This window comes from Lepidochelys kempii, chromosome 1 (genome assembly GCF_965140285.1).
Source record: "Lepidochelys kempii isolate rLepKem1 chromosome 1, rLepKem1.hap1, whole genome shotgun sequence".
Lineage (NCBI taxonomy): Eukaryota > Metazoa > Chordata > Testudines > Cheloniidae > Lepidochelys > Lepidochelys kempii.
Window position 1 is genome coordinate 210,966,560 of NC_136380.1, and position 16,320 is coordinate 210,982,879.

At 50.6% G+C, this 16,320-nt stretch overlaps 2 protein-coding genes across 2 annotated transcripts; one reads left to right on the forward strand and one right to left on the reverse strand.

The window, feature by feature from the left end:
* Positions 1-1,275: 1,275 nt before the first annotated feature.
* Positions 1,276-5,564, forward strand: LOC140897986 (protein Wnt-4). Its single transcript, XM_073311344.1, has 5 exons — positions 1,276-1,340; positions 1,660-1,898; positions 3,630-3,761; positions 4,081-4,223; positions 5,097-5,564. The coding sequence occupies exons 1-5, from the start codon at positions 1,276-1,278 to the stop codon at positions 5,562-5,564; spliced, it is 1,047 nt and encodes a 348-aa protein (XP_073167445.1).
* Positions 5,565-6,801: 1,237 nt separating this feature from the next.
* ACRBP (acrosin binding protein) lies at positions 6,802-12,006 on the reverse strand. The gene is made up of 6 exons (XM_078851535.1): positions 11,987-12,006; positions 11,318-11,450; positions 10,819-10,998; positions 10,553-10,720; positions 10,385-10,471; positions 6,802-6,915 (listed from the first exon to the last, which is right to left on the reverse strand). Exons 1-6 carry the CDS (start codon positions 12,004-12,006, stop codon positions 6,802-6,804), a joined length of 702 nt encoding a protein of 233 aa, XP_078707661.1.
* Between the last annotated feature and the right edge of the window lie 4,314 nt (positions 12,007-16,320).

Here is a 16,320-nt window from a genome sequence, read left to right on the forward strand (position 1 = left end):
GGGGGGGGGGGGGCTGAAAGAGGGACCCATAGTACAGAGCAGTATCCAGCCCTGTTTGTATGGCAGGCAATTTCAGTAAAGACTATGCAAAGACTACCTCATATGTGTGACATGAGTCCTGAGCCACAGCCAGAGGTGTAGCCAGTTGTAACTAACTACATGAGGAATTAAACCTTCCTTAGCCTACAGGAGGGTGGACGTTTCCCAGTCCTGTTTAGGGGAAAAAACTTTCTCTCGGGATGTTCCTGCTCCCAGCTCACAAAGGTTAAATTTGCCTAATCCCTCAGAGGTTCCACAGTGCAGGGTTTTTGTTTTTTTTTTGGGGGGGGGGTATATTTACCAACCTAGACCATGTCAGTTTTCACAAATAGCCCACCCAGGGAGAGGTATTACCCCCCACCCCATTTCCAGGGCTGTCCCTTTACCTCAGTCTGGCGGAGGGAAGGCGGGGAGGAGAGCTGCCAGGGAAAGAGTTAAGAGAGCCAGAAAGCAGCAGCCTGAGCTGTGTGTGTTTGCTGTAGCCATGAGGGTTGCAGGACAGAAAAGAGGAATCTCTAGCCCGGAGGAGCCAGACAAGAGAAAGTCACCAAGAAAGGCAGCTGGGAGGTGAAGGAGGCCCAGACCCGCACCAGCTCTCTTTGTGTGCCACTCTTGGGAACTAGCACTGGGACTCGCCCCGGCTTCCCAAAGGGACTGGTGGCAGAAAAAGATGCCGGAGAACTGAATCACCACGTAACAGCAAATTGGTGCCACTGGGACTTCACTGCATAGAGGAGCCTATTAGTTACCAATAGGGTCTCACTCTGCTCCCCTGCTGGCTTCTGGGCAGCGTGATTTGCAGGGGAAAGAGGGCGAGAGTATAAAGCATTCATCCGAGGAGTGGACTTAAAGACTCTGCATGTGGAATTGTGGGTGCAGGGGCTGCTTGCTGTTCACGTTGGACTCCACCATGTGAGCCCCCTTTCTGGGAGAGCTGTCGTGGAGCCCCTGTCCCTGACCCTCCAGTTATGTCTCACAGTCCCTAGAGGACAGTGGTGCTGTAAATGCCCCTACAGTGCTAACCTGGGAGATTTCTTCGTCCCCCAGGGCTCCTGTGCTGACAGGCACCCTGAGACAGCTTGTGCTTGTTGTGGAGGGTGGGGGTACTTGCTCTCCACAGTGCTGGCCTGGGACTGCCCTGGGAGTGACTCTGTGGCACCAGGCGCTGGGGAGGAGGGAAAGGCGTTTGTGCAGCTAAGGCAGAGGGGCTGTGGCTAAGATCTCTCCAGGAAGAAGATGGAGATTGTCCAGCTGTATGTTGTGCTGATTTCAGTGCAGCACATCCTTGCTGTGACCTGGCTGTAAGTATGGTGTGGGCTGGAGTTTGCCTTACCTAACGGTCCCCTAGGGAGGGTGAAGGACCCTAATCCCCACAAAAGAGATGATAGGCAGATCTCACAGGAAAGGGGAGCTGTGGGAGACCTCAGCACCCCAAAGAGAGAGGCTGGGGGATCCCCTGGGGTGGATGGAAGTGTGATCACACGGGGAGAGGGAGTCTGAGAGTATCCTTATGGGCTCTTCTAAGAGTGAGGCTATGAAGGGGTATTTCTCCCTTTGAGCGATTAGTGTGTCCATAGCTCATCTCTGAGTGTGGCTAACTCCCTCTACCCCTCTCCGCAGGTACTTGGCAAAGCAGCCTTCCCTGCGAGGGACTCTGCAAGATTCCAGTGCCTGTGAGGGCTTGAAGGGCCTGGCGGAGGAGCAGGTGCGGATCTGCCAGCGGCAAGCGGAAGCCATGGACTCAGTGAAGCATGGAGCAGAGCTGGCCATAGAGGAGTGTCAGCACCAGTTTCACAACCGCCGATGGAATTGCTCCACTCTGCAGGGGCTACAGGTCTTTGGCAAGGTTGCCATACAAGGTCAGAGGTCAAGAGTTAGGCAGATCTGGGCAGTGCATGGAACATTTGCCATCAGTGCCCAACTTCTTGGCTCATGTCCAAACGCCACCCTAATGCTCACAGTAAACCTAACTTTTAAAACTTCACCCTAGCCCCAAACCAAACCCTAACCTTACCATGCTTATCTTAATTCTAAGAGTAAGTAGAACACTAAACTATATACACATGCTATAACTAACACTAGTATTCTGGCTAAACCTCTCCCTAAGTCTACCCCTAATGGTCAATCAGACACTGCTCCTAATGTTCACCTAGACTATGCATCCTAATGGTCATGCATACTATTAAACCTAATGCTCACCAAACCCAAGGGGAATGTGCTTGTGTTTGGAAAGTAGATTCAGGTCAACTGAAAGATATAGTGATTTTGTATTGATTTTGGTGAATTGTTTCAGCTGAAACAAAAAAGGAAAAGAAAATACTTCACTATTCTGGGCTAGCTTTACAAGGGGATTTAGGTACCCTTCACAAAACAGGAGGAGGAGGTGTTCCCTCTCCCCCCCAACCTTTTCACCCAGTGGTGAGGGTAGTCACCTGGAATGTAGAAGACCCAGGTTCAAAAGCCTGCTCAGGAGCAGGGACTTGACCCCAGCTGTCCTTACCACAAAAGTATCCTAATCACCAGGGTATTCTGATGTGGGGCTCGCTCAATCTTTCCTGTTGAAGGTGTTCTACTGTGGATAATTATAATAATTATTAAAATATAAATTATATAATTGCAAATAAAAAATTTATTAGCACAGGGACTGGAAGCAGATGTCCTACTTCTCAGGTTGGGGGGCCTAACCACTGGGTGAAAGAGTCATTCTCATTGTCTCTCACTGTGGCTCAATGAATATTTAAGTATTTTATACACAGTGGAACAGCTCTAGTAGGAGATCTCAGACAGCTCCACCCCAGAATAGTTTGAGCACGCACCTGGGAGCCTTCCTTTCTCCCTCCCACAGATAAGTGCCCCAACTGCTGAGCTAAAGGTTATCAGGGGGGGCACCGCCTACTCCTTGTTTGTGAACAGAGCCCTTCATTTTCTTTGCTTTTTTAAAAAGGTTTAAAATTTCCAAAAATGAAACAAAATGTTTTGTTTGACCCAAAATGATTTTTCCCTAATTTGATTCTCCAAAAATATGTTACTGTTTCAGTTTGACCCAAACCTTTTTATTTATTTTTTCTTCAGAACTGCCAGCAAACCAAAAAATTAGTTATCTGCCCTTCTTTAGTCCTGAGAAATGAGGCTTCAGGCCCTTCACTTGGAGGGATGACTCTCCAGGCTCACTGACCCCCTCAATCTCACTGCATGCTCTCTGGTTCTCCCCCCCCCAAAATTCCTTCTGAGACTTCCATCCCCTTTCCTCCCTGTTGGAGACATGAGATAGCTGCATGCATGCCATGTGGGATCTCCCTGGTGCGCTCCCAGGAGGGGCTATCCTCTCCCTGCTATGGGATCCAAGACCTCTGAGGATGTAGCAAAACTCCCCTTAATGATTTACCCAGCAGGATCTCTGTTTGAACAACTCCTTTCTGTGAGTGACACAGCATTATCACATAGCCCTTGCATGTCAGGCTGCCTCCCTGTGTCTAATGCAGATGAAACTGCAATGTTGCCTCTCTCCACAAATGAACTGAAGGAGAAATTCCTTAGACAAATCTTGAAGAAATTGTTTCTTCCAAAGGCTGCTTCTGTCTCTTCTGCAGGTACACGAGAGTCTGCTTTCATTCATGCCATCTCATCAGCGGGAGTGGCATTTGCTGTGACCCGGGCCTGCAGCCGTGGGGAGCTGGAGAAGTGTGGATGTGATCGCAAGATCCGTGGAGTCAGCCCAGAAGGTAACAGAAGGTGGTTAATGCTGGAGAAAGAAGCCCCCCATTGGCATGGGAAGAACTGGAAGGATGAACGGGAGCAGACAACAAAGCTAGCTACATATCCCTGGGTAGGGGACGGTGCAGAGGAGAACGGAGAAATAAATGGGGATGGAGAGTGCTGCCCCTGCATGCCCCTGGGATGAAAAGAGTATAGGGAGGGTGGGGCCAGGGAGAGATCAGCGGAGTGCTCTTCTTTTCTCTGCTTGGGAAGCCTGAACACCTCTGGATCTGCCCCCACACCTGCAGCAGCCTCTCTGCCTCATGGACTCTCTCTCTTCCCCAGGATTCCAGTGGTCAGGCTGCTCTGACAACCTGTCCTATGGTATTGCCTTTTCTCAAGCCTTTGTGGATAACCCTGAGCGGAGCCGTGGTATCTCCTCCAGCCGAGCACTCATGAACCTGCACAACAATGAGGCTGGTAGGAAGGTAAGGTTGGTACCATGTGCTGGGGAACATACCCAGATGTCTGGGCCCCTCATTGGGGGCCAGAGCCTGACCCATCCCCCACTCCCTTCGTGCAGATTAGAGTGGCACCCGCAAACTGATTACCTCTGAGGAGAGCCCTTCCCTTCTGATTGGATCCAATTCCCTGCCTTTCCTTCAGAGTCTATCATTGCTCGGCCTCAGAGCAGAGCCTGTTCCTTATATACCTTGGAGTAGATCCCAACTCCTCAGCTCCACTTCTCTCAGAGCAGCTTTCTTTCCCTGTTACAGTCTAGAAGTGGATTCCCCTTCCTCTGCCTCTTTCTTAAAGTGAATCCATTTCCCTCACTCTGCCTTCAGGGGATTCCCCATCCCTTCACCTCTTTTGAATGAATGGATCAGTTTCCCCAGCCACTGCCTCCTGAGTTGGTCCCTGACCCTCCCTCTGGCTCACAGTGGATCTTGTTCCTTTCCTTTGTGGTGGAGTAGATCTCTTCTCCTACTACCTCAGAGTGGATCCCTTTCTCATTTTTGAGAAGGCCTGCTCATATCCCTCTGCAAAGGGATCACTGTAGTTCTGGGCAGTTCTTTCCCCCCATAGTGGATCCCTTCAGTTGATGAGTGGATCAGTTACTTGTATTTCATATTCCAGTGAGCAGCCTTGGTTCATTCTCTGTTCCCTGTCACACACCTTAGAGAGATCCCTGTTCCCCAGACCTCCTTTTCCCTGACTCTCTGGGTCACGCTCCCCACATGCAGCACCCCTGGGTGGTAAGGAGAAGCTCCACTGCAGGCTTAGGTCTACTTCTCCCTGGCTCCCTCTGGTGGGCTGCGTGAGGCCCTCCATCTCCTGCTGACACACTTTCTGCTTGCCAGGCCATCCTGTCCCACATGACGGTAGAGTGCAAGTGTCATGGAGTGTCAGGTTCCTGCGAGGTCCGCACCTGCTGGAAGGTGATGCCCCCATTCCGCAAGGTGGGAAATGTCCTGAAAGAGAAATTTGAGGGGGCCACAGAGGTGCATCCCAAACGGGTTGGGTCCCGTAAGCTCCTGGTCCCCAAGAGCTCCCGCTTCAAACCCTACACAGCCCACGACCTGGTCTACTTAGTGGCCAGCCCAGACTTCTGTGACTGGGACCCCCACAGTGGGGTCTTTGGCACCTCTGGACGCCAGTGCAACCGGACGTCCCAGGCTGTGGATGGCTGCGAGCTGCTGTGCTGCGGGCGAGGCTTCCGCACGGCCCAGGCCGAGGTGGTGGAGAGATGCAGCTGCAAATTCCGCTGGTGCTGCTCAGTCAAGTGCAAGCAGTGCCGCCACTTTGTGGAGGTGCACACCTGCCGGTGACGGGGAGCTGAGCCGGGGGCAGGGAGCAAGTGGTGGGCACGTGTGCTAGCAGCCAGAGGCAGGGGAACCTTGGGGAAGACACGGGGAGGGGATGACTCTGAGAGAGGGACTGAGAGCTCCAGAGAGGAATATACAAAGCGTGTGTGGGGAAGGAACACCCTTTACCACCCTGATGAAGAAGGAGCTGATTGCTCCAGAGGAGGTATCTCTGGTGGGGCTGCACAGAGGTTGTTCCCCTGTTACAGAGCGGTTTGTCTGGGATGTGACTCAAGGGATTTGGGTTTACTTGCCTGTGATGGCATTCTCTGTATTTTTTGTGTGTGGGGAGAGGGGGGACATGGGGTTGAACACAGAGTCAAATAAACCCTTAAAATATTAGGAATAAAATTATTGTATTAGCAAAAGATGTGAGTGTTAGCTACTGTATGTGTGAAACCCTGGGCGCTGCACCCAGCGGCCCTTCAGGTGGGAACTTCTGTGCACTGGGGTGGGGGAGACTGCGCTCAGAGTCCATTCTGAAGGCTCCAGGCTCCAGTGCCCTTTGTATGCAGTTAAATGAGGGTCATTGGTGAATGTGTGAATGCGCAAGGGGAACCAGTGAGAGTGCAAGAGACACTGCTGACAAAGCTACTGTGGAGGAAGGAGTACTAGGGAAAGGATCCATGTGGTTCAGAAAAGAACAGCAGCTAAAAGAACAGAGAAAGTGAAGTGCGTGGGCTGAACAGGCTCTTTATAAAACAAAACATAATATATAGGAAACAACCCACTGGTGGTGCCCATGGCAGGAGGCCTGAGGGTAAAAGACATTGTGGGCTTTGGGCAAGGGCCATCAGACAGGAACCTGGAAACTGGCGGAGACTCCAAATGGATCACCCCAGGGCTGATGCTGCTTCTGTTGCTGGAGTCTCTTTTCCCAGCTGCTGAGCCTTGGAGGCACCTGGGGGACAGGTGAAACTGTACAGTGCCGGGGTTGGTGTCAAATGAAACGCCAAAGCCAGGGATTCCCCAGTGAATTCTGGGGTGCTGTCATTCACACTGCTGTATGGAGCAGAGAGGAGACTGTGGCTCTTGGATGAAAGCAGGGGTGGGCACCAGAGAGACAGACAGAGGTTGAGAAAAGTTGCTTCAGGTCCTATCAAGTTTCTCCTCATCTCTCTGCCTCCACAGGGTCCATTCAGTGCCCTATGCCCCCTTTTGCCTTCCTCCCTGGGGTCTCCCTCTGTCCTCTCTCCTCCACTCATCCCTCAGTCAAGCGGAAGAATTTCTGGCTCCAGAGCAGCACCTCCTCCTCGCCTTTCTCTTCACTCAGCACTTGATATGTCTCATTCCTGCGGCAACCGTGACGAAGCACCTGAGCAGACAGAGAGAGAGAGAGAGACAACCTTATCCCCAGAGACTGGTGCAGACCCCTCTCTCCCCCACTCTAGAGTCAAGGGACCCAAGCGCCAGCCAAAGGGAGTCCTGGGAGTGAAAGGCGCTGCCTCCCGGTAACATGAGCCCTGCAAGTATGAGAGCCTGTCCCTTGGCCAATGGAGGGCCTGGAAGAGAGGGTCCTGTCCCTAGGTCACTGCAAGGCGGAGATCCTGGTTGGGGAGAACCAGTCAAAGGTGGCCGAGGGGCGATGGAAGATGTGGCTGGGCTGCACTAGGTTGGTGACCTAGGAGTTATTTATTTTGCTCCCATTTTGTTCTCCATAATTTCAGATTTCATTAAAAATAACTTTTTGAAGGTTAAGGGCCTGAGATATACACGAGGTCAGACTAGATGGTCTAATGGTCCCTTCTGCCTTAAACTCTACAAATTTATGACAGAAGTTTCTAGTCCTGATGGTTGTGAAGAAAACCTTCAAAATATGAACTCATGACATCTGCCTGAATCTGCAGACAGCTTGAAACAAGGGCTCTGAGAGGCTTAACCTGCCATGTTTATTTCAGTGGGTGCTAACTCACATGTCCAATTATGCCGATTTAAAATGTCAGCACTGCTATCTGAGAGACAAGGTGGGTGAGGTAATATCTGTTAGCAATGTCAGTCCCAGGATATTAGTGTGACAAGGTATCTGTTTTACATCTAATTACAGCTGTGAAGAAGAAAGGAGGAGGATCAATTTATGGAATTTTGCATAATCTACTGTGCAAAATTTGACCTTTCAGTTTGTGCCCCTAGTGCACGGTGCTTGGAAGAGACCCAACTTTTCTGCCCCAAGTCTGTGAAGCCAAAGGTCTTAGAGAAGGAGTGGAGCCTGCGGGGGAGGGGCTAGTCAACTGTGGTGGTGGATATGGGGTGAGATAATAAAGTGGTGGGATAGCTCCCTTTGATGGACATCCAGCCAGCCTGTTAGCTGTAAAATCCCTCTTGGTAGCTGTTCTTTAATTGCTTTACCTATAAAGGGTTAAAAAGTCCTACAGGTAAAGAAAAAAAAAGTGGGCAAATGACCAAAAGAGCCCATGGGAAGGCTAGAACTTTTTAAAATGGGAAAAGAAACTTCCCCTTTGTCTGTTCTCTGGGCTGCAGGGACAGAGCAGCAATGCTGTGTAAATTTTTCATGCCTGGTTCAAAACTATCTTCCATACCTAGAAGGAATCATTTGGATAGGGAACGTTTAGATAAATTCGATCAGGTTTATTCTTTATTTTGGATTGTGGATCTCCTCTGTGCTAACCTCAGATGCTTTTGTTTACTCGTAACCTTTAAACTGAACCCCCAAGAAAGCTATTTTGGGTGCTTGATTTTTGGAATTGCTCTTTTAAAAGCGAGCAAAAGCCTAAGTTCCAGATGTATTTTCTTTCTTTTTGTTTTTAATAAAATTTACCTTTTTTAAGAACAGGATTGGATTTTTGGTGTCCTGAGAGGTTTGTGCACATGTTGTTTAATTAGCTGGTAACCACAGCTAATTTCCTTTGTTTTCTTTCTCAGCTCTTCCCCAGAGGGGAGTGGTAAAAGGGCTTGAGGGTACCCCACAGGGAGGAATTCCCAAATGCTCCTTCCTGGGTTCAAAGGGTTTTTTTTGCATTTGGGTGGTGGCAGCGTTTACCAAGCTAAGGTCAGAGAAAAGCTGTAACCGTGGGAGTTTAATACAAGCCTGGAGTGGCAAGTATTGATTTTTAGAATCCTTGCAGGCCCCCGCCTTCTGCACTCAGAGTGACAGAGTGGGGATTCAGCCTTGACATGGTGGTAGAGCAGTGGGATCATTCTGAACCAGAAGCACAGACCTCAGGATTTTAAAAGGACACATTTTTCCTTTTGGCTGTTTGAAAGCCAGGGAATCTCCTCCCGCCCCCTCTCCCCTCCGCTTCTTTTCTTTTCTTTGCTGCCTGAGGGGGAACAGGCACACCAAAGGAGCCAGGGAGTCCAACAAGCAGTTGTTTTTTTTCTTTTCTAGCTTTGTGGCAACAAAATAGTTAGGCTAGAGTAGGGCAGCCTGTGCATGAGGTTGAGGTCAGGCACTGAAACCCTAGAGAAACTAGTCTCCCCAAAGCGGCACGCCACGGAGAAGAAAGACCCAAATCAAGCCCAGACATCCAGCTCCATGACAGAAATGCAGGGAAAGGATGGGGGACCAGGAACTTCCCAGGAGGGAAGGGTCAGCCCTCCCCAACCCAAGATCCAGGTGCCAGGATGGAGGGATGCCTTTAACTCAGGCTGAGTTCTAACTGAGGCAGAAAGGAATTTCTTCCTAGAGATGAAGCGCTTGGAAGAGGAGGACAAGTGTTTGGAGGTGGAAGCGGAGGCAAAGTGCTTGGAAGTGGAGGAGAGGAGAGAGGAGAAGCGCTTGGAAATGAAGCACTCGGAGGCGGAAATGGAGCTGAAGCGCTGAGAGTTGGAAAAGACTAAGCTGGATCCACCAAGTAACCCTAACAGTCCTTCTCCAGGTGCTGCTCCCCATTCCAAAAAATTCCCCACACACAAGGTAGGCGATGATACAGAGGCCTTCTTAGAAAATTTCAAAAGGGCCTGCCTTGGATACAACACCCCTATAGACCAGTATATGGTGGAACTGAGGCCGCAGCTCAGTGGACCCTTAGCAGAGGTAGCAGCTAAAATGCCTAAAGAACACATGAACAAGTATGAACTTTTTAAACAAAAGGCCAGAATTAGGATGGGGCTAACACCCGAGTATGCCCATCGGCTGTTCAGAGCCCTAAGGTGGAAACCAGATGTGGCATTTTCCTGACCAAGCCAATTTTACTAAGCCAATATCAGAGAAAAGATGTAATCTTGGGAGATTAATACAAGCCTGGAGTGGCCAGTATTATTTTTTAGAATCCTTGCAGGTTCCCTCCTTCTGTACTTGGAGTGACAGAGTGGGGATTCAGTCTTGACATGGGGTCAGGTGGATTTCTCCTTGGCCTTAGTGGTTGGTGCACTTTCCTCTGCTGCTTTCTCCCCACTGGCACCATTGCATCGATTACACTCAGATTTTTCGTCAAAATCATAAAGACTAGAAAAACTTTTTGATAGACATTTAAATTTTAATTTTATCACATGAGTCCAAGGCACATGGTATGTGCCTGGTTCTAGGTATAACCAAATCCCATTGAGGAGTCAAGCCTGAAGAGTTCAGCAGAGGATGTCTGATCATGTTTTGAACATCTGCACTGTCTACTGCAAGTGGCATCTCCTTTTGGAAACCCAAGTGGGTAAAGCTTAGGAGAGTACCACCACACATACCCCCAATTCAAGTCCTGCAGGAGGGGAAAATCCTGGGGCAGGAAAGAGCCAGGAGATGGGGAAACTGGAGTTGGGAGGGCTGCCATTCTGGACAGTGAATGGTCAGTGTGGAGCGGGGCAGATCCCTGGGGAGTGGGGCTGGTCCTCACCTTCTGGCTGCTGAGGCTGCGCTGTAGGCATTGGTGGCTCTTGAATGCACAGTAATTAGGGTGCTGAACTCTGTCTGAGTCACAGATCTGGGGAGAGAGGAGTGAAACATTAGAGAGAAAATAGAGGTGAGGAGGAGGGATGAGGGGACAGTGGAGTTCAGCACTTACTTTGTTTGGGAAGTCTCCTCCTTGGAAGAAAGCATATTCCACTTGCAGCCAAAGGATCACACGGGGGTCATCACAGCCATGTGTGGCCAGGCGGCCACACCAATAATGTGCACGCAGCCCTCCGTACACCTCCATCCCATAATACCCCATTGCCTCCAGGGAACCAACCTGAAAACAGAGGGGAGGATTAGAGATAGGTGAGCTTCCCTACTGCAATGCCCCAGTTGTGCTTAATCCAAAAGCCTGCCGCAGAGCCAGGTCTGTACCTTATTGCCCACAGCTTGATACTGGGCAGAGATCTCAGGGTTGATGTAGGTAGTGAAGGTGCCAGCATCACAGTGAACACGTCTCAAATCTGACACCCCATGGCACTGCTCCCTCTTCAGTGAGCAGAAGGCACAGTCAGGGCACAGATCCATGTGGTGCCTTCCAAGACTATCACACACCTAGAGAGGAAGACAACTGCAAGGTGAAGGGGCTGTGGTGGACTGAGTGGGGCAGGGAGGGAGGGCATGGGGAGACAGAGAGCTGGTCTCAAGGGCATCCTATGCTCTTGGACCAGACTCTGTGTGTAGGTCCCAACTAATTTATAATCTAGCCACTCCAGCCCCAGCCTCTTCCACCAAGAGGGACTGTAGAGAGCAGAGCCAGAGCACTGTCTATTTGTGGAGTTCTCATATACTCCTGTACCAGATGCTACAGTCAGGAAGAACTGCCAAGAGGGATTAGGGAATGTTGCCACAGAGGCTAGATAGTGATTCTTACCGAATCCCCAAAACCAAGGGTCCTTGCCTCCATTCGCTTCCAAGCCTGGGTAATGGCTGATGATAGGCAGATGCCCTCCAGCATTGCATAGCAGAGAATCACCAGAGCCTCATCCCTTTCCAGAGCTAAGAGGCTATTGCAGAGAAAGAAACAGAGAAAGGAACAGCAAATCAATTTCTGGGATCTGTAGTTTCCTGCTGGTTCTTTAAGGGATAAGTGGAGAGTGCTGCACTGGCTCATAGTCCAGAAGTTCTGCGTGTTTGTACAAGTTGCAGGCATGTGTGCAGTGTTTGTATGTGTAATATGTATGTGGGGGTTTGTTTAGTGTATATTTATCAACATGTGAAGGGGAATTTCTACAATGAAGAGCATTATCAGGTGGCACTACTGCAGTTCTTGCTAGTTTTGTTTATTTGAAGATACAGGAATTAGATCTTGGAGAACTGCTTATTGTCAGCTGTGGTGACACACAACACAGCACACAGTCAACCTGTGGAACTCCTTGCCAGAGGATGTTGTAAAGGCCAAGACTATAACAGGGTTCAAAAAAGAACTAGATAAATTCATGGAGGATAGGTCCAGCAATGGCAATTAGCCAGGATGGGCAGGGATGGTGTCCCTAGCCTCTGTTTGCCAGAAGCTGGGAATGGGCGACAGGGGATAGATCACTTGTTGATTTTCTGTTCCATTCCCTCTCAGTCACCTGGCACTGGCCACTGTTGGAAGACAAAATACTGGGCTAGATGGACCTTTGGTCTGACCCAGGATGGCTGTTCTTATGGAAGCTAAACATACCAGTGAAAAATCTATGGCCAGTAGGATTAAAGACAATGAAGAACATATATCACGAAGAAAAGAAATCCTAGCAATGGTATAGACCTATTACTAGAAAGGGGTGGTCTAAATGGTCAATGATGCAGAAAAAGCTGAAATGTTCAATAAATACTTCTGTTTTTGGAAAGAAGCTGGATGACATTCATAGCTTGCAGTGATAACAAAATACTTTATATTCTGACAGTAAGTATGAGGAAAGCAGCAGATAAATATAAATAATTTTAACTGCAGGACTTGATAATTTTCACCCAAGAGTTTTAAAAGAATTTTGAAGTATTGAGGTGTTCATTCTGCCATTGATAATGGTATTTAACAAATCTAGAATATTAGGGAAGTGTCAGAGGACAGGAAAAATGTGAAGTATCAATAAAGGGTAAATGAGATGACTGAGGTAACAAGAGGCTGGTTAGCTTGACCTTGTGTGATGAAGTGGGAATCTTCTTAATGTTTTCTCTGAATACTCAGTTTCCCCTATGCATTTCTTAAGTATTTAGGTGGTTGGATAAGGGTGTGTGATTGTTGCAGAGCCCTAGAGGGCAGGGATGTGCAGGGGTCTGCATGGAGAATGGCCGACACCTTGTCTCCTGGCAACTGATGGTCTGGGCCCCTCCCCTGCAAGGTGCCAACTGAAGGTGTTGGAGAACAAAGACATCAGGTGGTCTCCTTGCCCGGGGCGGGGGAGAGACAAAGGCCAGAGTCAGGGCTGGAGGGGGTTGCAGTTTGGAGCTGGTTGGGGAAACGGAGGGAGGCCCAACACTGGGTTCTGGGCTCTCTACTCCCCAAGATGGATCTGACTGAGGGGTCCTGTCTTCTGTACCTATAAGCTCTGTTTTAGACTGTGTTCCTGTCGTCTAATAAACCTTCTGTTTTATTGGCTGGTTGAGAGTCACAGTGAATCGCAGGAAGTGGGGGGTGCAGGGCCCTGACTCCCCCACACTCTGTGACAACTGGTGGTAGCAGTGGGACGTACTGCACCCCGTGGATGGCGCTTCCTGCAGTAAATGACTGGGGAGCAGTAAAACGAAGGGAGATTAATGAGGAACTGGTGTGCTGAAGACTCAGAGAGGAGCGGTTTCGGGGGGTGGAGGAGCTATGCTTAACCCCTAGGAGTGTGTGACCAGTGAGAAGGACTGTTGCAGTAACAGAGTCCCCCTGGGGACTGCAGTGAGTGGTCCCAGGGGCGGAGGAGTCTGCGGCTTAACTCTGGGAGAGAAGTGGTGACTTGGAGAAGGGCTGGCACGGTAGGGGTTCTTCCTGGAAACCGTGGGGAGCTGAGAGCATGCAGGCCTGTGAGTCCACAACAAATTGGGAACAGCGAAGTGATGGCCTATCACCATCTCCTTAAGAAGGACATTGTAAACCTGTGCAAAAAGAGAGGGTTACGCTTTGGAAAGTTCACCAAAGCACAGTTAATTGTGCAGCTGGAGGACAATGACCACTCTAAGGAGCAGATTCCTAACCCAAATGGGGCTACAAGAGGATATGGGAGCAGCTGGAGTGGTAGCCAGGCATCCCAAGACTCCTGTCCCCAACCCGATGGGGATCTTCACGATGGGATTGGAGCTGAGTCTGAGAGAGCTGGAGGACAGTGAGAAGGAGCGAGAGGACCATGAGAGACAACGAGAGCCCAAGAGAGAGCTGCAAGGGAAGCAGCAGCAACATGAACTGGTGATGGTGGAGTGAAGAGACATAGGAGACTTCTTGGGGTGAGTGGGGATATACCCTGGGGTGCCAGTTCTGCAGGGAACTTTGATACTAAATTGCTGCCCCTGGTTAATAAGGTGAGGGATGTGGATGCCCACCTCACTGCCTTTGAGCAGGCTGGCGATTTGAACAAAGGGGACCCTGCAGAAAAGCCTGGTATCTAGCTCCCTTGGCTGGGTCCCAAGGCCATAAATGCCATCAGCCAGATGGGTGGGGTGGTGGACAGGCTTCCACCACCCCATCCAGCCTTATATGTCTGCATGGACTCTCCTGGGCTCAGGCCCCTCGGACCCACAGTGGGAGCGGAAGGTGATGGGCAATGGGGAGACATTCCTGGGGTGGCAAGATTCTGTGACAGAGAGAACCCTTGTCAGGCCTCAGGTGGTGCAGCCCCACCAGATGCTGCAGGGCTGTGTGACCTGGGTGAAGGTCCCAGGTATGCAGCCTTTTGCCCTGCCTATGGCCCAGATCCCTGTGCAGACACAGGAGGAGTCAGGCTGGCTGGTAGTTGGGGTTCTCCAAGATATCGGCTGTGAGGTCCTGTTAGGGAATGACTGTGTCTATTTGGGACAGGATCCAGGCCCTGCTCCTGTAATGGCCAAGGATTTGAATTTGAATCCAGGGAACCAATCAGGGGAGACTGAAATTGTCAGTGGAAATGCAAATGACCTGGCTGGCAGTGGGGAGGAGCTTCTAGGCTCAGGATACCTGCCTGCCTGTAACCAGACCCCTTGGGCTGAGTGGGAGGGAGAGATGCTCCCTGCCCCCCTGCACACCAGAGAGGGGGCTCATGCTGGCTCTGATGCTGTGACTAAAGCAGTGAGCTCGCTGCCTGCCCCCACTGGGACAGCAAGGGCAGCGCTGAGCATGGTGGGAGCTGAGACCCCAGCTGAGTGAGGGGGGACACAGGCAGGGCAGGTCAGCTGCCAACCAGGTTTGCCTTGTCCAGACGTGCTGCTGGGAAGTGATCCCACAGCAGGGAGGGAGCTACCAGGGACAGGGCTCAGCGGGGCTGTGACCCCAGGCCCAGCCAGCGAGAGGGAACAGGTCCCACTCCCTTCCCCAGAAGCTGAATTCCAGACCGAGCTGCAGAAGGATCCCTCCTTGGAGTAGCTGAGGGAACTTGCTGGTCACAGCGCTGCAGACAGCCTTGGGAAAGGCTGCAGGGAAAGATTCCTGTGGGAGAAGGGATTCCTGGACTGGGAATGGGCTCCCCAAGGGGAAGTAGAACTGTGGGGAATCAGGAGGCAGCTGGTGGTGCCCCAGAAGTATCGCCGCAGGCTGTCGTCCCTGGCCCACGATGTCCCTCTCTCGGGACACCAGGGGATCCAGCGCCCCTGGCAGCAGCTGCTGCAGAGCTTTTACTGGCCCAGAGTCTGCGACCCCTGCCAGAGGGTGGGGAAGGCCCGGGATAAGGGTGAAGCTCCCTTGAGACCCCTGCCTATCATAAAGGAAACTTTCCAGAAGGTGGCTATGGACAAGTGCCCCTCAGCAAGGCGACCCGGTCGGGGAAGAAATACATCCTGGTGGTGATGGATTTCACCACCTGCTACCCAGAGGTGGCAGCTCTGTCCTCTGCCGAGGCAGACACCATGGCAGATGCGCTGCTGACCATCTTCAGCAGAGTGGGGGTCCCCAGCAAGGTCCTTACAGACGAGGAGTCCAGTTTCATGTCAGCCCTGCTCTGGGGCTTGTGGGAGAAATGTGGGGTCTGGCCCACCTGGGCCTCTGCAGATCACCCTCAGTCCAACAGGCTGGTGGAGAGATTTTATGGGACCCTGAGGATGATGCGGAGGACTTTTATGAATCAGCATCCGCAGGACTGGGACAAGTACCTGCCCCACCTGCGGTACAGGGAAGTGCCCCAGGAATCCACAGTGTTCTTCCTTTTCAAGCTGCTGTTTGGGAAGAGAGTCCCTGGACCTGGTAAGGGATGGCTGGGAGGAGAAGGGGAAGACCCCTTGGTGGATCTCTTCCCTGAGATGGGAGCGAATCCTCCCATCAGGTGTCCCCAATCAGAGTCACTGGGAAAACTGCTCAGAATCTGGAGAAAGAGGTCAAGGACATGCTGGCTTTAGAGGTGATCCAGCCGTTCAACAGCCCATGGGCCTCACCAATAGTACAGATTTTTAAGCACCATCTACTGGCACATTTTTATTAACTATTTCCAGATATACAGACATATAGCACACTTGTAACATCTCTCTTCCCATAAAAGAAACACTCATTTAAATTAGTCTTTGAATTTATTCGGCAACTTTATTGTTCTTCCATTCTAAGTGATGATATTTTGAGTCTCTTTCCCTCTCTTTCTGTTTGCTTGCAGGAAAATTCTGTGCTGTTAGATTTTCTGGCATCACCATAATGACAAATCATGAGGGTTGCTTGTAGCTGCGTCCATGTGGACTCACTTAAGTCATTCCAAGAGATCAGCTGCTCCTTGGCTGATCTCAGGAAACAACAGC